The following is a 25,862-nucleotide window of genomic DNA, read 5'->3' as shown; positions in this document are numbered from 1 at the left end:
ATGCTTCCATCTTGTAATTGCTTTTTAGTGTGGATGTACACATCAAGCTTTTCCTAGATCACGATTGTATGCTTCTCATTTGTTGAATGCTTGATGTGAGATCTGGCAGCCTGATTTGCCTTTCCTGCCCTCTTCCTCTTCTCCACCCCCTCAAAAGAGGGAGATGCTTAGGCTCGGGAGCCATGCTTTTGTGTAGGCTGCATGTAATTAAAAAAATTTTGAAGAATACAATTCTAGCAGTTTTAAATTGTGTGCCCAGAAGAACTGATGTCTGGGCTATGGTCTTGATGCTGGCTGGAGTTTGAGGATGAATACTTATCATAGAATCATAGGATGGTTTGGGATGGACGTGACCTTAAAGATCATCTAGTTCTGTCCCCTCTGCCAGGGGCAGGGACACTTTCCAGTAGACCAGGTTGCTCAAAGCCTCATTCAATTTGGCCTTGAACACTTCCAGGAAAGGAGCATCCACAACTTCTCTGGGCAACAACTTGTGAAGTGCTCTGACAGTTTTGATGAATGCTCTAGAGAAACCACTGAAAAAATTAATTCTTTCTTTGGTTTTTGAACCCTTTGCAGTATGTGAAGGCTATTGCCATTTCAGACCTTCCTGAAAAAAAGACATTTACTTTTTAAGTAAAGAATTACGACTTAGTTATGGGAGCAACAACCTATGTGCATAAATTGACCTGGGAACTCTGTGAAAAACCAGAATGGAATCTTACTCTTGGTCTATTAAACAACAGCGAGTATATGCTGTAGTAATCTTTGGTTTTTTAACATATATTTTTTGAGGTGAGTTCAAAATTAAGGGCATCATAAGTACGGTTTATAATAAACAAACTGTTTTAGCTAATGATTTGTTGCCAAATATATCTTCAGTGCAGGATATTTTCAAAAATGTTTGCATTTCTTGTTTAGAAGGACATGTCTGCACCTTCCTTGAAAGACATAAAAACTACTTAATAGAATTGCTTGTGTATCTCAAAGCAGAATAAAAAGTTCACTGTTAAAAATGAATTTATTATTTCTAGGATTTGAGAAGTTTTTGCTCTTCATAGTTTGGAAAGTAAATGAAAGACCGAGAATTGGGCTTTTCACTGGTGATTTCAAGGAGTTCTCTGGTGTGATATGCGATAGGACTTCACCCAGGCTAATTTAACCAATTTAGCCACAGCATGTGCTACCTTTCTTTTCCTGTTCTCCTCCACTGTTTGGTGGAATATGATGCAAAAGAGGGGACATTAGATTGAGAGTGAGTTGTTCAGAAATTTTTGATTAGAGACATGAGGGCAACTTGTAATTTTGTGTAGGAAGCAATAAGAAAGACATTGAGGCAATTTTGGTGGGAGTAGGCTGATTTACAGAATGGGAAGAAAGGTTCTGTTGTGCGTGTCACAGGCTGGCTCCCCATGGAACCTTGAACCCAGGGATCTTAAACTACAGGTTGGGTTGCATTTCTTTCTGTATTTCTTAGCTATGTGTTTGGGAGTAGTCTTTGCACTTCCAGTACTGTTCCCTTTAGGAGCAATAACATCCATGTTCAGTAACTTATTCTAAAGCAAAAAAAAGTTTTTAATGTTTTCTACTGTTCTTTTTTTCTGCATGATCATCTGTATTTCAATGAGTTAAAATTCTGTCAAAATGAGAAAGGCTTTAATTATATTGAGGTCTTGTGTCTGTTTTCTATCGTATTTGATGAGGTAACTGACAGCAGATCCTCCTTTCTCCTGGAAAATGGGGCGAGTGATGCTGTGCACCTTTTGATTTGTGAACTCCCAGCTCTGACATAATGATGAGAAGTCTGGAATTTTGCTATAGTCATACAAGCTACTCCTCTCCTTCTCTTACCTCATTTTCCAACTGTGTTTTGGGGGTTGCTTATCTAGCTTGCTTTGTCCTTCTGCTCCTTTCCAAAAGTTCCTCTGTAAAATTAGTTTACTACATTAATAAGAAAATTATGATCCAATATACCAGATTTCCCCTTTCCTGCCGAAATCATATAGCATTAATGAAATTAATTGTGTCTTGATATTTTTAGTTTGTCATGCAGACAACAGAAGTTTAGTCCTGGAGATAATCCTGTAGCAAGCTGAAATGGCTTCTTGCAGAATAACAGGATGATTAGTGATGCCAGATTTAAAGACAAAACTGGAATCTGATATCAAAAATGTGTGTGATTTCTACATTCCTGAAATACATACGGAGCTACTGGTCATGATTCTTGGTTACAATGTAAGATTTTATCATTAGTTTGTGTGCAAACAGAGCATGCAGCAAGCGGACTAAACCCCAGACTTCAAATAACAGGTTCACCCAGAGCAGCTAACTATTGCCTTAATTAGATACAGCTTCAAAGTATATGCTAAGATTTTTCCACTACAGCTTTTTATCACTTCCACAAGTTCAGCATGCCCTATACAGATGCTTAATTTGTATGCTGGGCCCTGTGATAAAGCTATTTCTGTCGATGAGATTCCAAAATTGTAGGCACTGATGTCAATGCAGATGAGGTTAGCCTAATTTGGTCAAGAGAGGGCTATGCCATGCAAAATCTTCTTTACATGGGCACATAAAGGCCAGTGCCAAGACTGACAGGTGTCCAGTGGGTGGCAAGCAGCTTCAGAGAAAAACATTCTTGTTGGTATTGCTACAATTCTTGCTTCTTTAAGAAACAATGTAATAATTATATGGCTGTTTTCAGCATCCCTGCAGGATAACTAAGTAAAATAGTAATGACACCTAATTTTACAAATGTAGATCTTCTAAATTCTATTGAAATAATGTATTTTCTATGCTTAATTCAATTTCTGTTTAGTGTTTAAATCCTGATAGTGAAAGTAGCATCTTGTTACCTCAAAAATGGCATATTAAATTCAGAGGTGTACTGCTGTGAAATTGCTGTAAGAAAAATTTCTTTAAAGTGGTTTTTAATTGTAGGAGGTCTTGGAATGTTGTAAATGAGATAAAGTGCACACTCAGGTTGAATAATGAGGAGTCTGTACAAGGATATAGTTCTTGAGAGAAGGCTGTAGAAAGATACTAGTGGTAATATCCACCTTTATTTCCTATGTCAATGTCAGCAGTGAAGTGTATCAAAAATGTATTAATCTATTAATAGAACACTTTCTTTGTATGCCTGTTTCCATACCTCCTTCCATGCCTCCCCTAAGAGGATTGCAATCGTGCATTGTTTTTTGCCTTGGAATTTTTTTATATTAGTTTTGAGCTTACAATTCTTCTTCCTTTGTCAGCAGCTTCTTTCATAGTACTGACCTATTAGAAAAAATGCCAAACCAAACAAAAACAAATCTGTTTTGTTTTGGTTTTTTTTTTTAATGTCCAGGAAAATATTTCTTACACTGACATCTCTGTAATGGAAAGCTGAGCCTTTTCAGTGTATCACAGTCTCGAACACAGTAGTCTGTTTCAGTTCAACACCTGCAGACATGAGGCACGACACTACTGAAAAGCTCTCTCTGTTTCAGGGTCAGCTTTATTTGTAGTGGGTGAGAAGCTGAAATAAGTAGATTTGGTTTTTGATGGAAAGTGTTTGGATGCATGGATTGCTGGCACCCACATGTTGACAGAATATTAATGCAAGGCAATAGTTACATGTTTAAAGCTGTGTGGACATCTGTAAAACATAAGGTTTGTATGAAAATCCCTTTATTAAACTTCATTAGCAAGTTTTTAGGGCATTTCCTATAAAAAATCTGCATCTGCTACAGGTCAGAGAATGAGATTTTAGAAGTATGTAAGAAAGGTAACTCAATAAAATGAAGGGTGGGAAGCTGGCAATAATGTATTTTGGCCTGGAAAGTGAGGGAAGGTGTTGAAGTGGCAGGTGTGTGCCATGGGGGAAACTAGTGTTTTCAGCTTGCTGTCTCATTAGAGCTTCTTCAGCGTTTAAGAGGTTCAGCTGAAATTGGTCTGCCTATTCAATTTGGTTGAAATTGATCATTTTATTCTTAAATGGAAGACTAAAAGCATTTTTGGGTATGGTGGCTGAGCAAATTCTGCAATAAGTGTTTAGTGCAGATGCATCTCTAGATGAATTTCATCTGGGAAGAGCATTGTAGCAGAAACTAACTGCTGTGGTTTGGGTTTGTATAAAGCGTGTATGGGGTTTTCTTTTGTTTGGTTTTTGTTAATTTTGGGGTTTTTTGTTAGTTTCATTTGTTTGGGTTTTCTTTAAGCTTGAAATGTTAGGGTTTTTGTTGAGGTGAAAGACGTTGAATGTAGTCGTCAGTCTTTTCTGTATTTCATGTACTGTGATACCATGGGTGGCTTCTTAGTTTTGTGCTTTGCCTTTTGGTGATCTTTCTTTGACACCCTTTATTCTTCATAAACTCTGTGATGACTTTAAGTTAATTATTATTTTCATTTACTATCATAAATTAAATATAATACTGATTTGTCAATTTGACAGCAAATGGTGTAACCAGTGTCAGTGTTCATTCTCTGTAGTTCTTCAGTTACTTTAATGGAAATAATCACAAAATAAGAGGATGAAAGCCAGACTTTATTTATTTCAGATGTTCTGTTGCTGTCTCTGCTTAATTTGTGAAAGTGAATCTTCCACCTTTCCCCTTGAAATATAATTTTTTTGACAACCTAATATTTTTATGTGATGGCTAGCAAGGAAACAGGAACAAAAATCATTTTATTACTGCCTTTCTAATATTTAGCATACTGTTGGAGCTTTAGCATATGCCAGTATGCCTCGGGAACTGCTGAAATGTGTTAGGTTTTGTTTTCTTTTCTTTTCTTTGTTTTTTCCCTGTGGGAATTGTTAATTTTTTTAAAATTAGATTTGAAAATTGAACATCCTTGCTTTAAGTAAATGGTAGCTGTGTTGCCTGGGGAGTCTTAGTAAGCGTGAATATTTTCATTTTGTGTAAACTGTTCTTTAAATGCTTCCTACAAAGTGAATTGAAGTGTGTGTGAAGGGGTTAAAGGTAGCTTTTAGCAGTGCTGGATTAGGAAAAACTTGCTAGACAAGAAAAAGGCAGGAAGATATTACTGTAGGCTTAGAGAGAGGTGAGCCCTCGTAGCTATGGGAGTACCCATCACTTAGTCAAATAGAGGCTTTTAGTTGTTACTATAAATTTTATTTATTTCCTTTTCCTTTTCATGTGTGAATGAGAAAGAAGCCCAGGGAGCAAGGGAAAAGGAGCATAATCATTGTACCCTGCCCCTGTGCCTTTTAGCCTTCACTTACTGCACTGCTTGCTCGCTTCTCTGAATTCGTGAGCTGGACAGACGCTCATCTGTAGAAACTCATGCATGAGCTGCTGAGTGGGGAGGCCCTGAGTGCTTCCCGTGCTCCCCCTTTCCACACACACGCTTCTGGAGGCTCTGAAGAATCACGGGTGAGCTAGTAGTGTTCATGTAAGTGTAAAAGTTATTGGGAAAGCTTCTCTCCAAGGCATAAAGCTTAAACCTTGGAGGTTTTAGAAGGCAGACTTGTTGTGTCCTTTGTGTCTTTTATTGATAGTTTGTAAAGAATTATAAGATACAACTTGTGTGACTTTAAGTTCTGTAATTTTCTTTTCTGGTTGTTGTGATGTGTTGACAGTTTTGCCGTGTCTTTCTGTGAGATTGTAAACTCAGTGTTTTTTATTTAGATTCCCATTTAAATATAGCACAGTAAGATGATCTTTCACTGTTCAAAGGACATGCTTTAGAAATAGAACATAAATTTTTTATTCCAAAGTCTAAAACATTGGTAGCTTTCCTTGTCACACGGTAATGTTCAACTGTTCTCACTTACATAGCTGGGTTACTTGCAATATGTGAAGTACGTGGGAATTGAAATTACTGTTGATTTGCTTCCAGTATACCATTCAGTCTTGGCTGAAGGTGTATTTAACAGTGAAACACAGTAACTCGGAGCAGATAAAACTCAACTTCTTGAGTTCTAAATCTACCTTTACTGAGTGGATTGCAGTCTTGAGACCCTGGTGGAACTTTGTTTTATAACAATGGTAGAGTTCTTTAACTCTGAAATCACAGGTGAAGGTGTTTGTATTGAACTCTAAAATGGGCCGTGTTTCTTGCTGTGAATGAGCAGGTTGGCAGTACCTGCCAACAGGTGTGGGCAGATACAGGCTGCTGTAGACCAGTCCTGATTGAGCATCTGTGCAACTGCTAATATGGTTCTCTGTCCAAGGTGATAAGACTCACTACATCCAGGGGTTAAAAATTAGTATTTCCAAAAAAAAGTAGATGACAAATACATGTGCGTCATGTACTTTTTCATACTTTTTTTGGTTTGTTTTTTTAAAGAGGTTTTAAAAAAAGTGCTGTATAACTCCTTTCCAGAATCTTTTCTCCGGAGAGAAGCACAAATCTTAGTTCTGTGGATTTAAGTAAAGTCCTAAAATGCCACAGTAAGTAAACATCCTTTGAAAGCATGTGTCTGAATAAATCAGAGGAAGAATACTGTATTGTAGAGCTTCAGTTAATCTTGTGGTGATTTGTTTTACCTAAAACAGTAAATGTCAGTTTCTCTGTTTAAATGATCTAAATTGGATTGCTTGTCACTGAGACAGTTTATACCATATAATACTTTTTCTTATGAAAACACATCTAGTTCATGATATGACAGAAGTACTGAGAGTGTTCTAATTTGTATTGCAAAAGAATAATTTTAAAAAGAAGTAAACCATTTCAAGGTGTTTAATCTATGTGAGGAAGTTAAAAAAGTGTTCTTATACACCCCTCAACTGTGATATGTACGGTTTTGCCTTTTTCACTGTTACATGTCCATTTCTGTCAACCTGCAAAATCGTGATGTTGAGCAAATAAGAGGAAAGGTTTAAAACAGCCAACAAAAAAATGCAATGTTTAATAATGTGCTTTTTTGGACAAAGATTTATATGATTTATTTATAAAATATAGACTACCTCTTACCTCATTTAGAAAGAACACAGCATGATCCTGATTGTTTTCTATTGCTATGTTGCAGTAGCAATAGAAAATTCACTGAATGGGTGATGGTACAGAAATGCAAGTTGTTGACTTCTTTCATTCATTGGAATTGTATCTCTTCTAAGGGGGTTTCTTCCCTTTTCTATCTTACTGAGGGCTGAAATGGAAGATTTCTAAAACTGAAAAGTGGTTTTTAAGGTTATAATTTCTGCCCTCTGGATCCGTAGCTGTTCTTGACTTTCAAAGTTCATGTTTTGGAGTTCTCAGCCCTTGGTTTAAGATCAACCAGCCTTTTGAGTTTAGTTGCAATGAGTTAGGTAGTTGCAATGGTGATTTATTGTGGTCGTGAGGGTGAATTTTGCTTTCCTCGATTTTTGTATTTGCTTATTGCTTGCTAGCTGATACGTAGCTTTGTTGATGAGTCACTGTCCCTGGAATTATTCAGAAGATGCGTAGATGTGGCATTTAGGGATGTGGTTTAGTGGTGGACTTGGCAGTGCTGGGTTCGCAGCTGGACTTGATAATCTTAAAGGTCTTTAACAGTCTAAATGATTCTATGATTTTGTTAATAAACAGCTGAAGTAGTTGGAATCTTGTACCTAGTTGCAACTTAGGCTAACATGATTAATCTTTTAAATAAGAAGCTGAATTGGAAGAAAAATGCTTAGATAACATTTTAAAATAAGATGTAAATAGAAGTAGCATTTGTAAAAGTTGGTCATTATGTATACATTGTGAAATTCTAGAAGTTCTGCTCTATAAATCTCTATATTTAATATCTATAAAAATAATGGTGCATTTTCTTTTTTGCCCATGAGAGCAGTGTTTAGTGGTTGGGTTGGGCTGCAGCAGCAGCTACCCACACTTGTTACAAGAATACTTGTAGATTACCATTTAATTATTCTTTTTTAGTGAAGTCTGCTGGAGAGAGAGATCACACATGATATACAACAAGACAGGGAGAAAAGCAAAGAAAAGATGGAAATGAGTTGTGTTTTTTTTTCCACTGTGTGCTGATGAATTTGTAAATGATAGGCTTATTCCTCTACTGTCATTACAAGCTGTTAATATAGTAAAGTTCCCAGACTGGTTCACAGCAAGTAATAGGTCAGTCAGGAGTGTATCCTAGAAATCAGTGTGCCACAGGACTCTGTTCTGAAAGGGGGTGTTTGAAGGGCAAAGGAGACTCCATAGAGATTTCTTTTCTGGGCCAGGTGTACAGGTGCATGCACATGAAATCAGGTCATTCTGACCTGAAGTAGGAGTGATAAGCAATTTTATGCCTCCAGCTGAGCATAAAAACTCAGATGGTGATGGAGATCTACAAAGCCCTGCTGTATTTAAAATGGAGCATCATTTGAGACGCAGCAGTGTGTCTGAAATCTGGTGCTCGTTGCTTCAGCTCTGGATTTCTTGTAGGTGTTACTGAAATGTTGTTTTTTTTGAGGGGCTTAGAGCATTTAAAAGCACTTTTGCACAAACAGTAGATACTAAGCTTTGTAAGGCAACCCTGAGCCATTTCTCAGGGCTGATGAACATTAGGAAAATAAATAAATATGGTATTTGGATTAGGTGGGTACTTAGAAATATACAAGTAAGATTGGGATGCTGTACATGATAGCAGAGTACGTAATGGGAAATAATGGGTTTCCACATGGAACCTTGCAAATCTCTAGGAGTGTATATGGAAATAATTGGAGCCTTACAAATAATCATGGTGTGTTGATGGGGGAGCTACTTTGAATGGATAGGAGCTGGTCCCATGTGATGTCTGTTTCCCAATGAGAGCAAACTGGTATCTTTAGCAAATTCCTGAGTGGAATCTTTGTAACAACTGTTTCAAGACTCCAGCTGCTTCCTGCTGTATTGATAATGCATGCTTGTCTTATCAGGAATAGCACAGAGAGGTTTGTTCAGTCAATGCAAAAATTGTAGCAAAACATGTCTTTGACTGCTTAAATGCATCTACAGTGCTGCATATCATCAAGTGTACATTGAAGCCGTTGGGATATTTCTGTTTCTTCAGAAATGGTAAGAGATAGCAATTGCACTTGTACATGTGAACTAATGGTAAGGAGAGAGGAATAATTAAAAACTTGTATGTGAATGTTAGTTACTGTAAATCTTGCCTTACCAAATGTGGTGTCTCTGCAGACATCAAGAAAATGGGTTTTAGAAAAACTGAAAAAGAATCTGTTAGGAAGCAGTAAAGAAAATGAAACACCATTAGCAACTTTCCCAATTAAAAAAGAAATACAATGCAATGTATGATAGCTATTCTTTTTTGTGTGCTTCTTAGTTTCAAGATGAAGCTGAGACTGATGGTGATGTCCACAGCTCAAGGGTCCCTGCAATCCCAGAACTGAGGCAGTATAACAGGGAGTATGTTAACCCAGATGGAATTCAGTTTACTGCATTTTTATGTAGCCTTCTACCTGTGGGTTTACAGTATTTATTAATAACTTTGAATAATTTCTTCTTTGTAAAATGTAATCTTTTTCACCTTGCAGCTGTTAGTAGGGTTATTCAAAGCAGCACTTCCCCAAAAGAAGCACTTCAGCTTCTGTGTGATTTGTTAAACTTCTCATACAAACCAGTGCACTTTCTGATCTTACTCTGTCTCCAAATTCAGAATTGTATTGCCAGAAAGAATCTTTCCATTACCAAGCTGTAATTAAAACAAATAATGGTCTAGTGGTGCTTAACATGCAGTGAAAATACTTTTATTTCTGTGTTCTCATAATAAACTTATGCATGAGACAGTTTTAAGATAACTTCCAGTAAGAGAAGGCTTCTTAATTAAACCACTTAATGGTGGAAGACAAAAGAGGAAAGGGTGATCACTTTGTATAGCTCTGTTTGCTAAGATAATGTTGTATTTCTGAAATTGGTGGAAGAAAGTCTTGCTTCATGCACCTGGGGCAAGACTATGCACACACTCCAAGAACATCTTCATGTGTTTTGAGACAGGAAAACAAGATATGCCAGGGATTGATAATAGTGGTGACTCAAGCATAAATAGCCTTATACTCTTTGAAATGCTTGACATTTCAAACATTATAAGGCTATTTATGCTTGAGTTTTATTCAGAGGAGAGTTCAGTCTTGAAGCAAATCGCCGCATTGTCCCTGTTTGCTTTGCTCATTTGATTGTTTTCTGGAGTGGTTTTGGTATGTGCTAACCAGGCATCTTCCAAAAGAAACTAAATCATTCACTCATTGTGTGCACCTAATGTGCCTTAACCCTCAATGAGGTTGTAGAGATTTGATTGGATCACTTTTTGGCAGCTTTGAACCTCCTGTGGTAGGATCTGGTTCGGGAAGATGGAGTAAATATGGCCTTCAAAAACAAACTAAAACTCCTGGGCTTCATATAGTATAGGTGTAAAGATCTGAGCAGCAGGTGTGTTTTGATCTGCTCCAGTTGTGCCAAACTGTAATGCAAATATAGCCTGATGCCATTTATTGTGGGTTTGTTTTTTAAAGACACATCAGATTAGCGGTGATTAATTGTTAGGGTGTTTTAACCTTGTCCACTATTTGGAGGTGGTAATGTTTTTAGATTTATTTCTGTGACAGTTTGTATTTTGTGTGGAACTTAACAGACTTTTAGATAAGTGCTGCATTCATTAAGTGATGTACACAAAGACCCATTCTGAATGTTGTTGCCTTTGGTTTTGATCTGACTTTTTCTGGGGTGTGGGGACAGGGCAGAAGATAAATGTTGGGAATGTAATGGTTCTGTAGGGACTCCCAGGTTGTGCTGAGAACATGCTTATAGCTTAAAAGACATAATAAATATTCAGAATCATGGTATAAAATAACAAAGAGCTCTATCCCACTTAACAAATCTCTTTAATTCAGTAAACATCTGCTGAGGTGTGTGTCCCCTTTCCTTTAGAGGGGAGGAAGTTAGTTTCTTAATGTTTAAACTACTCCTTTAGTGATCTGAGCTAACTTTTGTGTTTTGTGGACATATTGGAATTCGTTTTTTCTGAAAAAAAAAAAAAATTATAGGAAGAGGAGACTCTTCATATAATTTTGCTTTCAGTTATTCGCTGTCATCCTTTTAAACCCCTCATTATCCTACACTGTTCCTTTTTCTCCCGCACTGTATCTCCTTTTTTTCCCAAATGAAACACTTGTCAGCTTAAAATGACAGAAATTAGAATGAATCTCAAGGCTGCACCAAGCATGTAGGACAACTTTGCTGCACAGTCAGTGTTCTTGGAGAAAGTGAGACTGCTTTCCAACCCTGGGAAGGGCTAGGGAGGCTGTAGGCAGGTTCAACCCTTGGAGCAATAAATAAAAGCCCCGTGCCAGTTCAGGCATGAGTGTGAATGGTTAGTATGAAGGATGGCTTGGTATTTAGTGGACAAAAGAAGTTAGACAATGACAATTGGTTTGAACAATTGCACGTATTCGGTGCATTAACTTTCATTAACATTATTTATATTAGGTTGCTATAAAAGCAATTTTGAAATATGTTTTGAAGTTCAGTTCTTAGCAGTTCTCCAGGTGGCAGAGATAAAAGGAACTTGTGAATATCACAAGTGGTGGAATCTGCTGGAAACAGGCTCTTGATAGCATTTGAAGGCAAGGCAGTATCCTGTCTTAGCTCGAGTGTTTTGACTACTGGGGTTTGATCCTATTGTCTGGCACACTTTGCTGTAGTTAAAGATGATGAAAGGATGTAATCATGGTTTTACATTTCCGTTGGCATTTCTGTGGGGTTTAGTGAGTTTTTACTAATTGCCATATCCTCTGGTTGTAAAACTTAGTTGTTGAGCCCAGCGTTGGCAGCGAGAGGAGCGGGGCAGAGCACATTGCAGGGGCTGTCAGGTGACAGCTGCTGCCTGCCTTGTGCCTCACTGCTGTGCCCTGCTCTTTCAGCACTGGCGGCCATCGGGGGGAGATTATGCTTCAGGTATTTGGGGTGATCCAATGGGAATTGCATTGATCTGGTGTTTAGCTCTGATCCTTATCAAATGGATTACTTCTAAGGTAGGCCATTTTTTAAATATGTTTTGACTAACTGGGCTTATAAGTAGTCTGAGACAAAACAGGTCATGATACCTTCACAAGTGCTTATTTTTCCTTTTAAAATCTAAAATGTTTTGGAAACGTCATTTGCCATTTAAGACTGTTTCTTAAGTGTTCATACATGAATTTGTAGCTCTTGACTTCTGCTTGCCTTGAAGTGGGAAGGAGTGCGTTTGTAGCAGTGCCAGTGAGGAGACGGAAAAAAAGGATCTGAAATGGCTTCTGAATGGCAGGAGTTGGCTTGCCTGTGTTACCAACAGATTTCCAGTTTTATAGCACCTTAAAGCCTTTGTGAAAATAAGGACAAACTATTTTAAACATAGTGAGAATAATACAAATTAGTGTATTTTGCTTCCTGGGCAGGATATCCTTTTTGTGTTGTTGATTTCAGAGTTGCAGGAGTGGAAATACCAGTTTTGTTTGCTTATGTGAAGTGTCTGCTTTACTTTGTAGCCTTTCCATTTGAGATCCCTGTGTTCTGTAAAATGCGTGCTAATGTTAGGATTAAGGTTTTAATCTCTCATTCCAAAGAATATAAGTATCCCCATAATGGATATTTGTGCTAGTAAATATAGGTGAGATTGGTGTCTGGAGATGAGATCAGGCTCTTCTCAGCATAGCTCACTGCAAAAAGGAGGAATAAATTTAAGTGTAGGATAATGAAGGAGAGCCAGAATAATTGGAGATAATTAAGGAAACTGAAAAAAAAATACAGTTCCTGCATTCATAGATAATTTTTTTTCTTATTGCTGCTGATACACACTTCTAAATTTTTTGTAGAATTAACAGGAGAATCTGAGCAAGCATGAATTTGAGTTTGTTGTGAAAACAAGCTTTGTCAGGCACCCATGCCTGTACTCTTCAGTCATTGCCAATAATGTGTTTCTAAATTTATGAAAAGCAAAAATGGTCAGGCTTAGTTGCTAGCACTTGTGACAACTTTTGTCACATCAAGAAAAAGACCAGGATGCCCAATGGATGTTCGCTTGTGAGTGAAGGCAGATTCTACAGATTTACAGCCTGTGTGCTAGACCAGTACATCATCTGCATTTTACTGGTATGTTGTTGAACTGCTGGCTTTTTGGAACTTGACATAAAAAACCTATTCAAGGATTATGTCTAATCCAGTTTGGCCAGAGATTGTTTTAAAGTGAGGAAAAATAAAAATTCCAGGTAGCTGACATAATACAATTAGGCATAAAATTCCCTGCTATTTATGATTGTGTTTTTACATGTGCTAGTGGTGGTTTCTTTTAAAAAATTAGTGTTTTTGTATTCATTCAGTTACCTATTTTGCCATTGCTTTGATGCTATTCTGATTTACTTTCCTTAGTCAATACAGTGTATTACTGTCCTTACTTAAACCAATTGCTTGTGGGGTTTTTTTTTGACTGTACATTCTTTCTGATCAATTCTCAAGCTTTTGTTTTGTAGATTTTTAAGTCTTGGGTTTTTTTAAATATCGATAAAGCTTTGGAGAAATTTTACGCCACATGATATACATCTGAGGTGTATAAGAAAAAATAGCTTACAGATGCTTGTGAGATATATGTATCACTAACATTGATAACTATCACTCAAACGATAGCTAAGTTTAAAAATGGTTGCCATCTGTCTTGGGAGGTGATCATGTGAAATAGCTTTACATGGAAGAAAATATTAAAATTATCACGTTTGAATATTTGATGGAAAGGTGTGATTCTTTTTGCTGATGAAATTTCAGGAAGGCAGTATGAATGACATTTTATTACTGCTGGTTTGATAAACTTCCAGAGTAATGCTTTGAACTGCAGTGAGATTTTTAAATAGTAGTAGGACTATTTTGCAGTGGCTTGCCTGATTTCAGTGTCAGTTTAAGTGCTTGTAAAGAGTATTTTTTTGTGCTTTAGTGAGTTAAAGACTTGATGGTGCTTTTTGGAAAACTGTGAATCTTAGCATGAAAGTTTTAAATACTTGAAATAAGTCTAAGATACATGACAGTCTTGCTTTTGAAATCTAATAATGGAGAAATCAGGTCTTAACTAGTTTGTCATTCTCAAGACTCCTAGTTCATAAACGGTCTTATGATCTTAAATGCTTTCCAAGGGTGTATATTTGAGGCAGCATAACCAGTACATTGCAGTTGCTATGGTATAACAACTGCACCACACTTGTCTTCAAAGCAGTTGAGACTAATGCTCTGATAGTTCAGCAAAGATCTTGGACTAGAAAGTCAGGTAGGTAAAAACACCTGCCTGTCTTGCTTTCTGTCCTCTGTCTTTGCTTTCTGAGCTTCTGAATAAACAACCAAGTGACAGAATGAGGGTCGTGTAGTCCATCAAAAAGCATGTATGGTTCTTTTGATGGGTGTTACTGAATTTAGAAGGCCAACAGCTCTAGCAGGTTTTGTTAGAGAATGAGAACAGGAGTTTTTTTGGTAGACAGTCCACAAGCTCGCCCTTGCCAAAATGAAGTGCCCAGCTGTAATGCTGGTGCTCTGCTCTCAACAAGATTGGGAAGTGTGTGCGATAAAACTGATACATCAATGGAAACATTTCTGTTTGACACAAACAGCAGCAGGTGCTCCGTTTCCAAGTGGTACATGCAAATGCTTGTACTCCCAAGCATCAGTAAACGGTTTCCCTTTGAAGATGTATCTGTGTGCTATTTTGGCATGTTATTCCCGTTGCGTGGCCTTTAATAACTTTGTATACTCTCTGAAAAGATATTCAGAACGATCTGACTTAAAATCTAAGTTCTGGTAGATACTCCCTTTGCACGGTTTTGCAGAGTCCTCGTATCAGTGTTGTTCTTACGGGATTAATGTATCTAAGTTCTGGTAGAGATACTCCCTTTGCACGGTTTTGCAGTCCTCGTATCAGTGTTGTTCTTAGGGGATTAATGCATCTTTCGATTTAGTTTGAACTGCTTCCATTCACTTTCCACAAATTTGTCTCAAAGGAGAAGAAAAAAGGAAGCTTTTTGACTGTATCGCACTTTTGAAGAATAAAAAATACTCCTGTGTGAAACTGAAGTTTAAGGTGAGGCTTTGAAAGTGGAAATCCAGTATAAGCTATCCTTCCCAGTCATGTTTCTGACATCCATCTTCACTGCTGAAGCAAAATAGTCCACCCGGTTCAGGTGGCTGTGCTTGTGCCTGGAAAGGAGCAGAGCAGTTGAGAACCTCAGGAAATCATTTGAGGAATCTGTTGAATCACTTAAAATCCATCACATTCCCACCAACCAAGTTGTCCTTACGTTTGAAAATGGAACCTGCCTAAACACAGACACATTAGGGTTGTCTTGTCTTTGAGCACCAGTAACTTTGTCTGCTTGCTGGAATGGTGCTTATTTGTTTGGTATTTGTACAGAGGGTCAGTATTGTTATTAACAAGTACAAACCTTCAGGTAGACCGAAGAGGTGGTGCAGAGATTTAGAAATAAATTCTTATGGTAAATGAGTTAAAAATATTGACAATAACATGACGACAAGTAATATTTTCTGATCCAAGGTGTCTGCAGGGTGATTCAGTGTATGCTATGATTGTTTCAGCTGTGTAAGTAAGGTGTATTTTTAGGTTAGTATGGTGTTGGTGTTTTGGTGTAGGCTACAGAGAGTGGGCCTTTGATTAGCCATGAGGAGGGTGGCATTTTTTGGTCATCAACAAGAGTAAAATCCTGCTGATTAAATTGTGTGAACAGTTGGGTGCTTGACAGTAACTTCAGTTCTTCAGGACCCATTTGCCTTCCTTATGAATTTGCTGTCCGATCATATTGCAGTAAAAACTGAAGCATTAAATCTGGTTTTTCTCTTCACTGGTTTTAAGTAGTGGAATCTGAACAATATATCTTAAAGAACCCCTTAGAGAGTATGTTTAATTACTTCTCTCTTTCTGCCTTTTTCCTTGCATTTTTCTGGAGTACTGTAGGGGGTAGATAACAAATGCACTGACAGTATTATTTGAAATGGGAAAAGAGGTGATGCACCACAACGTGCAGGAGATGGTCTGTTAGGTACTTGCAGGGTAAGCTGACACAAAGCCATCTGCCTGGATCAGCATCGTGTCTGGATGAGTGCAATATTGTTTACTTATCACAAGCTGCTAAAAAACCTCGGTACCATTAGCTTTGTCCTCTGTTTCTGACTGCCCACCACAGTGCTCAACTCTGTACCTCACTTACTTGCCTGGTCTAAAGAAAAAAGATCTGACCACTCATCACCCCCCCAACATCTGTTGGTGGAACTTGCTAATACCCGTTTTCCTCTTATCTATTTTATTTCACAAATTTCAGTGAATAAGTATCTTTGAGACCTCAGTCCTTTTAGCAGAAGTAGCTGAAATTGTCCTACTATTTGTGTAGCATTGCTAGTGAAATTTATACAATAAATTGTCTCTATTTTTCCTTAGAGAACCAAATTTTCTAAGGTAGTTTTACTAGATTTGATTGTTTCAAGTATATCCTTGCAGAGCAAAATAACTTGTCTGTATAAGCAACTACTGTATGCTTTTAAAAATGTGCTCTGTATTTGATATCATACATGGATACACTACTTCATATATACTGCTTTATCTAACAATATTTTATTTTAGGGAGCAAGTAATAGACATTACTTTTAGAATCGACATATCAAAAGGATTTATTTTTCAGTAAATTTTTGTATATTGTTTTCTTTCTTGGAGACTAATGCTCCAGTTGTATGTGGGTCTTGTAGCTGCATGTGTGCTTAGGTTTCTCCTGTATTAGATTACAGAACTGTACTGGACATGTCCAGAAATCTGTGATAGACAGGTGCAAATTGCAAGTTAGCACTAAATTACATCACTGATTTTGCCTAGTCAGTGATATGAAATGTTCCAGGCTATGGAAAATATATTCAGCTGAGATTTGCTGAAACTTAAAGGCATGTTTAATGAAAAACATTGAAAATGTTAGTGAGAAATCAGCATCATTTGCTGGCTGAGTAGTTGTATTTCTACCTTTCCCATCGGGACAGGCATACTGCTGTGAGAAATGCTGTACAAACATATATTGAGGAATTATTTGCATGGTTTATGATATTCCAAGGAAATATAGAACAAAGGCTGAGACAACATAAAAGTTCTGTACAGGGAGATCTTCCTTGTAGTCTTTACAACAGCTTGGACCCCATTATTAGTATTGGATCCTGTTTGGACCTAGGTCTTTTGGTCACTTCTGTAATTGCATATTAAGCTTACTTTTGGAAAAAAAACATCTACAACTTCAAGTCTGAGGTTTTTTTTTGTTTTTTTTTTTGCATGAAAAGTATTAAAAAGAATAAGTGTAACTTATGAGTTTGGAGCCTTAGCACATCACTTGTACAGATCATGGTGGTTGAGGTTACTCATCTCTAGTCTGTCTTTGAGTTCATTTAGGTTGTTCTGTAGATAGATGCATATCAGCAGTTCTGCCTTTTTGCCTTTCCATGTAATTTTTATTTCCTTCATTTCCTTTCCTTCAGAATTCTTCTCAATAGGCAACATTATTTTTTCTATCCTGTTTCCTAACATGGTTTGATTTCTTATCTTTTGAACTTGCACATTTCCAGGCTGTTGTGTGTCCCTGAGGTAGTTGTTCCTGACACAGGATGTATGGGATAATAATATACATACATATCCATATATGGATATATACATATCCATACAATATTTTATGTATGGATGCATAAAAAAATGGGTGATTGTGTTTGCCACCAGGCTGACTTTTATCTGAAGTTCTCAAAGGCACGTGGTGACTCTTGGTGGCATCAAGGACTTCACTGTCCTCAGTGTAAGAAAGAAGTGTGATGTACAGAGAAGGGTCATAGGAGTTTCTAATGTGCACCTCCCACAAAAAATCTTATTTCTATAAAGAACAAATGCTCCAAACTGTCAAAATGGAGGTCTGATTGTGAAGATGATCTCTGATCCTAGGATTAACAAGTAACATTAACGAAGGCCTTGGGAAGGGGCAGAAGATGGTCAAGTACAATTAAGGCACAATGTGAGGCTGGGTGCTAGGTGGAGTCATGCTTTGCAGACTGTGTGATGCCAGTGAGAACATTGCTCCAGTTTTTAGCTGTTAGAGGAGAAGCTTGCTGCTTTGTGGGAGACTTCCTGGATTGTGACTATTGTGTAGCTGAATATATATGAAACATATGTGTCCCATGTAGGTAAAAAATACAGCTTGTGTGGGAGTATCTCAATCTTGTACATGGATAATTTGATGACTCTTCTGAACTTTTATCATCAAATTTGAAATACTGCTTGCTGGCTTTCTCTGAAATGCCTTTATATATAATATCTTACCTCAGTGATACCTTGTTTTACCTAGAGAAAATACAGGGTAGAATGAAAGTAGCATGTGGCAGTAAAGGTGTCATTTCAGTTTTTACATCTCTTACCTTTGGAAGATGGAAATACTCCATAGGTAAAAGTAGATACATGAACCAGGAACTGCAAGTATTTGTTTCAAGTATGGTGTTCTAGAAGGCTTTCTTGTGTCTGTGTAATCTCGTTCTACATCTTTCCTATTGTGAGGAATGGTTGAGGAACATTGGAAAGGAATATGTGGGGTTGTTTTTAACCACACTCTCATCTTGTTTTTCATAATCTTTTCCCTACCAATTCCAATCCTTCCATTGTTCCCTCTTAAAGCAAAATCACTTCATACATATACTAGAAAAATGCATTTTGCATGAAAGACACACAATTTCTAAAACTAATGTTAAGAGTTAAAATGGAAGTGGTCAATTAATACTTCATTTTCATTTCAATTTAAAAATTATTTGCTTCTAACTTGCTTAAAATACACTTATTTTTTTCAGAGACGTGGAGCAATTTCCTATGACAGCTCTGACCAGACTGCGTTGTACATTCGTATGCTAGGTGAGCATATAATTTTCTGTATTGCAAGTTCCAACATTTATGGTTGATTTAAATAATAACATTTTTGTATCTTTGTTGAATTAATAAACTTAACATTCTCTTTCTCCTGGATAATATTTTGGTTAGCATCTCTACAAGACTTTGGGTCATTATGTGGTGACCTGGGTTTTTTGGTTGTTTTCTTTTTTTCTTTTTTTTTTTTCCTGAGTTAAACATTGTGTAGGATGTTTTACTCCTATATTGAAGAAAAAAGAAAGGTCTTATAATTAACCCAATGTGTTTGGTAGAAGTAAAATTTTCTAAGGGTCTCATGATTGGTCTTTCTGTATTTGAATTTACCACCTCTGCATGGTATATTTTTAGTTAAAACTTTAGCTTAGAGAGCACTTATTGGAGAGTTACCACACGCTCTTAAAAACTTCAGTACTGAGCCTATGAAATGTGTGAGGTGTTCTTGAAATAATGATATGATTTTAAACAATATTTTTCTTGTTAATCCTAGAAGGTGACTTGAGAAAGGAAAGGGTGCTTGACCGGGCTGCGTAGCTCAGTCAACTTACTGAGGAGTGCTTCCAGGGTAGCAAGGAGATTAAGGGTAAAGCTGAGTTCAAACAAAAGAATGTTATTGGGAGGGGAAAGCATGCAGGGGAGACCCTCTGTGGTAGTGAGTGCACAGAAGGAGTTGAGGTCATTTGTTGAGAGGAGAAAGATGCAAAGCTCTTGCAGATCTGGCTGCCAGATTCAGTATTTCCTACACCTCTCCTGGAGGCTCCTGGTGGTGCAGATGGCACGGGGACTGTGTTATGTTCTCTAAGTCTGTTCCACTGCTGTGTGGTGCCACTTAATTTAGGCCACCTTGAGCTATGAATTTGTGTTGAAATGGACTATGAATGCTTGCATGGTGTCTCACACAGCTCAATGAACACCCAACAGCTACTCATTACAAATTCTTAACCATCTCCAACTAAATCAGCCAGAACATGTCTTTTTATGCCCTGAGTCTTTTCAGTTTTGTTGTATATTGTACAAGTTAAAGTCCCCAGAAATTCACAATTTCATTGTCTATGAATTTAAAGTTGTAAGCTATATGCATGTGTGTATATGAATTAATAGTCCTGACCCACATATTCCATATGTAGGAATATATGGCTATATATACATATAAATCCAATTTTTACTTAACAGCTTCACGTTTTTTCCAGTTATTTTGTTTTTTTACATTTGTGTAGTTGTTAATACTGTAGCACTGACTATCTACTGAAGGAGTTTTGATCAGAGAATTTAATTACTTTGGGGATTTGTTAAGATGAGAACAGAAGATACTGGATTCTAAATGTTTCTTGAAATAGCTGCTGGGTTGTTGTTGTTGTAAATAGGTTTATTTTGTTTTCAAAAGTTAAAATGAAGTAGTTAGACCCATCATTTCTGCAGAAGGATATGTGATAATGCTCAAGTAATTCTAGAGAGAAGCAAAGCATGGCTTCCTCTAGTTTTTGATATATACATCTGACTGGAGAGAAAAATTTAATTTGTCTTGGAAAACTTCCAGTATTCTCATAAGTAAAACTGGAGAATATTCAGAACATGATGTTAAGTAAATTAATTTTTCACTTGTACTCTCATTGAAATTAATGATTACCTAATGAGATTGATGCTTGTTATTAATAGTATAATTCTTGCTGGCATAATTCATTCATGCTGTTCTGCTATTCAGAAGCAGTAAATCTTTTAAAGGATTGACTTCCAACTTAGGTGGGGGAGGAGGGTGCCAACAAGCAAACAAAAAATTTCTCATGGCATGTTTGAGTCATTGTGTGGTAAATTTGTGTTATTTTCTCACTTAATAGATATAATTTGTTTTACGCAAATGTTATGTGTACTATACTGTACAAGTTAGCAACTATTTACATATTTATTATTTTTGTACTTGTAAATCGCCTGTAAAAAAGACCAGCCTGAAAGCTGAACAGTTGGACTCATCAGAATGTAGAAACATTCATGTCAGAGTAGATTCAAGGGTTAATATATTCCATTGCAATTTTTTGCAAGAAATGCAAAGCATTGCTTTTCTTGAAGTATTATTAGAGTTTTGTTTTTGTTCTATTTATCTTAGTGCACTTGAGCAGAAGAAGCTATAAGGAATCCTCAGCTGTAACTTAATGGGAAGTTAGACACAGTCATGAGAAGATTTGCCTTTTACTTGGTTGGCTTTATTCCATACAGACTGTATCTACTAATAAAATATCCCTTGATCAAGTGCTTATCTTAGCAGACCAAAAATGTCAGGCTAAGAGTATCTGCAGTATCTCCCTCTGTCTTTGTTTTGTTGTGCTGGCCAAGTTGGTTCATTCAATGTTTTCAGGCTGTTCCAAAGGTAATGCAATGGAAATTCATTTACACCAAGTAAACAGGAATTCCTGTGCTATGGCAGTGTGTCCAGGTTCAATTTAGAAGACCCTGTTTTAGGGGGTATGCAAAATAAAAAGCTAACTCCTAACTGCCTTCATCAGTGTGTCGATATAAACAAGCAGCGTTGACTGTAATGACTCATCTGTCATACCCCATTCCCAAAATATACACTAAGCCACTCCCTTGTGGCTTATTTACTATTTTAAAATATAGATACAGATGCAGCATTGTAGAATTTTTCTTTTAAGACCTTGGAAGGGCTAAAACATCTGCATCACCTCAACCACTTTTCTCAGCAACTATGAGGAATTCTCAAAATATCTTGTAAGTGCTTCTGTGTAATCTTGACACTTTCTTGATTTTTCTATTTCTTTTCTGGTTTCCTTTTCTTGTCGCTTTATATTGACTGAAAGTTTTTCTACTGTGCATGGGGTAGAAAGTGTGGGGCACTGACTGCTTGTACGGGTGAGCATGCACTTCTCAGCTGCAATTGGAGCATTTATCTTCCTTTAGAGGTCTTAGATCACTTCAAATAGGAAACACTGGAGAAAAGCTACTGTGTACTGTGCATGCTCTTCTCTGGTAGTGGTTTTTATGTTGTGTTCTGTTTGCTTTAATTCTGGCGCATTCAGCTGACCTGTCATCTGTTTCTCCAACAAATTTAATAGGAATTTTAATCTGTGAAGTTAGTAGTTCTGTCTGAAAATCCTGCTGTTCACAACCTCATGGCTTTGACTTGTCCTTTACCTTGAGGTGGCTGTCGTAATTTCTGCTCCCAGCTGTCCTCCATGGTCTCTGAGGTTTCTGCCCCTATTCCGGATGGCCTCAGCTCCCCAAGCAGCTGCTGCATTGTTGCTGTGCCACACTGCACTGTTAGGGTAGCACCAAGTATGTGCTGGGTAACCCTAACACCCAGGGGTGTCAGCTGTGGCATTTCAGCTGCCTCGTAAGTATCAGAGCTGTCCTTGTGGTGTGAGCAGGAATCTGAGAGAGGGGCAGGAATTAAACAATCTATTTCAAGGTAAGTTTTGTTACAGCCCTAATTACTTTTCAGTTTTCAGTTATAGCTGCAAACCTCCCTCTTCCATTCCTTCTTCCATAATTTTTTTAGTCTTCAATTAAATTTCTGCCAGTATGATCTTTGTCTTAAAAATGCAAGTGGTCCTGATCATGCAGGACTATTCTGGAATAAAAGTGTAGCTAAATACTCAGCCATCAGATATTGTATAATTTTTGTGCTCAGAATAAAGTTTGGAAAGGAAGGCTTCACATTTTTTAAATCTTTTTCTTGATTCTTTTGAATCAGCAAAACTCTGAAAGAGGGGAAAAAGTTGTTTCTGGAAGTCCAGTATCATTAAGATGCTGGACTTGAATGTGTTCCATAGAGGCAACACAGGAATCTTTCCAGTGTGGCTGAAAGTGTCTCAAGAAGAAACACTTCAGATAAAAGCTGTCAGTCAGCTTGCTGCCACTTCTGTGCCCTCCCCCAAGGAAATTTACCTACAAGCAGACCGTGGGATCTAATGGCTTTAAAAGATTGTGTAATCATTTCAATATGTTTGTAAGGGTCTAAATAAACAAAACCTATTCATAAGTTCTTTTGGTTTAGGTGTTGAATTTTAATTGTCTTTCAGCTACTGTAATAATGGTTGGCTCTGAGGTTGGACTTCTGATGCTGTTTGAAGGAATTATGTAACTGTGCTTTTGTTTGATAAAAGTAATCTCAAATTGGAGATATCCTCTGCTTTTTTGTGAAGTTCCTTGTGAAGATAAACATGTCTCTTCCTTAAAATTAAATTCTGCATAACTTCACAGTCACAGGGTTGCAAAACACTTGTGCAGGATTTCCCAAGCAAATTGATGTGAACATGTTATGTTGTGTGAAGGTACAATGAAGTGGGTGCATTTGGGATCCATTAATCTTCTGCAGGTTACGTTAACCAAAGAGTGAATGCATAATGATGATCCAGTATTTCTGGATGTTTTGGAACTAACTATACATATGCACTAGAGATTAGTTTCACTGTGCTAATAGCACATTATTTCATAATGTGCAGCCAGTTATCCCTTCTTCTACTTCTATTTATTTAGAAACTTCAGATGGATGTATGGTATCATCAAATTCCACTTGTACCAATATTTTTCAAGTGCATTTATTGTCTGATATCTTGAAAAATGCAGCAGTTCTGTACCATGATATGGAGGCATCTCTTTTGCTTTTGTTTTGGCACAAGAGAATTTTCTGCTTTGTTTGCTGTAATGAATTCCAGTCTTGTAGAAGGGGTATATTTTTCCAGAATAAATCCAGTTGTATTCTAAAAAAATTAATCTATTGTTGAGATGTTATTGTTGGGTTTTTTTAATTGCTTCTTCTACCATGACTAGGGAGAGAGAATTTTGTTCAATAACTATGAAATGAAAATATTTAGCTTTCCTTGCTGGGAATTCCTCATTTTATATGTATGCAAGTAAATATACTGATTTTAGCTTTATCTTATTACACTTGCCTTTTCCTTAATTTGCTATGTGCATTTTTAGTATACAATTCCTTCTTTGGCTAAATATTCCTGTAAATAGATACTCCAATAATTCCTGTTTAGAGTAATGTAGTCAGTTGCACTTCTTCATTTTACTTACAGTTTTTCATGTTTTCCTCCCTAAAGTTCTCACATTGTAGGCATTTCAGGGGTACCAGGGACACTATTCAGTCTATGCTGTTAGCCAAGGGTAGTAAATGAAAAAGAACAAAGCAGAGAAACTTTCTGGACATTATTTATCAGATGAACCTGCTCTTTTTTTTTTATTTGCAGAATTCCATGTTGGTCTTCAGGTATTTTTCTGTGAACTTTTCCTATTCTTGACACTTAAAACAAATTGTTTGCCACAACCGAGTCATACACTGTCTGAAACTATTTGCTAATTGGTACTGGGGTTTGTAAATTTTAAAAGTAAAAACCTGCATTTTAGATTTAAAATAAATTACAAAAGCTGTATCACCTTTTCTGTAAAAAATTAGCTCCACTAAAAGACCTCTTTTATTTTCTTTTAATTTAGCTGGTGAACTCATTCACACAGCTGTAGCTATGCCTGATTATGCAGATAAATATGAGTGAAAGGTAATGGAAGTCGAATTGTCCTCCGTGCACACTGTTATTTTCATATACAGCTACTAATGCATTCACCCCCTCTCTTCCAAAGTTTCCTCTCTTTTTCATTTTTAATAATTTATTTTGTAAATAAAATTCACCAGTTGCTTGTGCCTAACAGAAGAGTTCTACAATTTGCTGCCTCTGTATTGCCTGGAAGGAGACAAGTCTCTTGCACTCTGCTCAAATGAATGCTTGAAGCCTTTATAAGTAATATATTGTAAGTGGTCTGAAAAATAATACTTGCAGATAGTAATTGGGTTGCTTTCCCTTGCAGCTCGGTTAAGTGTTTCAGTTTAAAAAAAAAAAAAAAAAAAAAAAAAGGATTAATAACTGAAAGGCACACTTATTTACTGTGTTTGTACTGATATGTATTTAGGGGAGCCCTGGGCCTAGTTACCCTTTGTGGTCCTTCCAGCATGCCTCACAAGATAACATTCATGTGAAGTGCATCACTGTAGATGTGTCAGTGTTTATAGATATGTATCTCTAGAAAGATACCTGTTAAGTATTTAAAAGCACATTACTGAAATGTGAGCCAGTACCTTTAGCTATTTTCTGATAAGTTGACTGCTTCAGCGTTACACATTGCACGTTAGAAAAGCAAAAAAGAAAAAAAAAGCTCTCAAGGTGCCTATGACTTGATGAAAAATAAATAGCTTTCTTTTTATTTAGTTCTTATAAATCATAGTTCTTATAAATTCAACCGTAGTGCTTTTTGTTAATTACTTATTTTGGTTTCATATGCTGTGTTTGAAGTGAGGCGAATACGACACTTGATGGATTTTCATAATTAGAAACCACAACATTTCCACATCTTAAATTTATCTTTGTTAGGGTTTGAGGAGGGAAACAGTATTGCATTTGATTCTCAAAGATTTCTCCAAATTTGTAATTGCAAAAGGATTTTAAGTGAAAGCTTTTAGTGCAGGTAAACAGCTTGTATTAATACATACAACTATCTAATGAAAGAATACTGATCAGCTTTCAGTTGGTAAAATGCATAAGTAGAAATCAAGTAGCATGTTAAAAGATTCAGGTTGAAGCTAATTACAGTGCAAAATAGTTTGATCAAATTTTAATACTGAGTTTTGGTATTTTAATAGGCTCTTGTGTAATATTCAAACAGCTGAGCACAAGTAAGTAAATGCTAGTGGGAAAATATATAATATAAAACCATATTGTAACTAGCTTATTTGCTAAAAGCTACCATTTCTAGAAGTTGAATCTTTTTTGTATTCTACAAAATGTTATCGTTGTATGTGTGTTACTGAGGAACAAATCAACTTTAAATGTTCTTGTTTTCTGTCATATTAAGGTGCATTTTTACCATACTGGTGTAGCAAGCTCTTCCTAATTTCATCTGAATGCTTATCACATGCTTCTGGCAGCGTATGCTTAGGCAGGAGAGATTTTGGCAAGAAAGCATGTGATTGCATGTTTAACAAGTCTTCAAACTTTGT

At 36.8% G+C, this 25,862-nt stretch overlaps 1 protein-coding gene across 7 annotated transcripts in view; it reads left to right on the top strand.

Moving 5' to 3' along the window:
- The window catches only part of PDE7A (phosphodiesterase 7A), a 76,079-nt gene that overhangs the window by 21,154 nt on the left and 29,063 nt on the right, over positions 1-25,862 (top strand). For 2 of the 7 annotated variants that reach the window (XM_041412583.1, XM_041412580.1), the window contains exons 2-3: positions 18,784-18,844; positions 25,506-25,538. In XM_041412583.1, coding sequence (XP_041268517.1) covers positions 18,784-18,844; positions 25,506-25,538 — 94 coding nt within the window. Of the gene's footprint in view, positions 1-11,810; positions 11,940-18,783; positions 18,845-25,505; positions 25,539-25,862 lie in introns of those variants that run through there. The other 5 variants (XM_041412587.1, XM_041412584.1, XM_041412585.1 and 2 more) reach the window with 3 other exon arrangements.

Source organism: Onychostruthus taczanowskii, unplaced genomic scaffold, assembly GCF_017590055.1.
Source record: "Onychostruthus taczanowskii isolate IOZ18803 unplaced genomic scaffold, ASM1759005v1 scaffold4, whole genome shotgun sequence".
Classification (NCBI taxonomy): domain Eukaryota; kingdom Metazoa; phylum Chordata; class Aves; order Passeriformes; family Passeridae; genus Onychostruthus; species Onychostruthus taczanowskii.
This window is presented reverse-complemented; position numbering and strand designations above follow the sequence as displayed.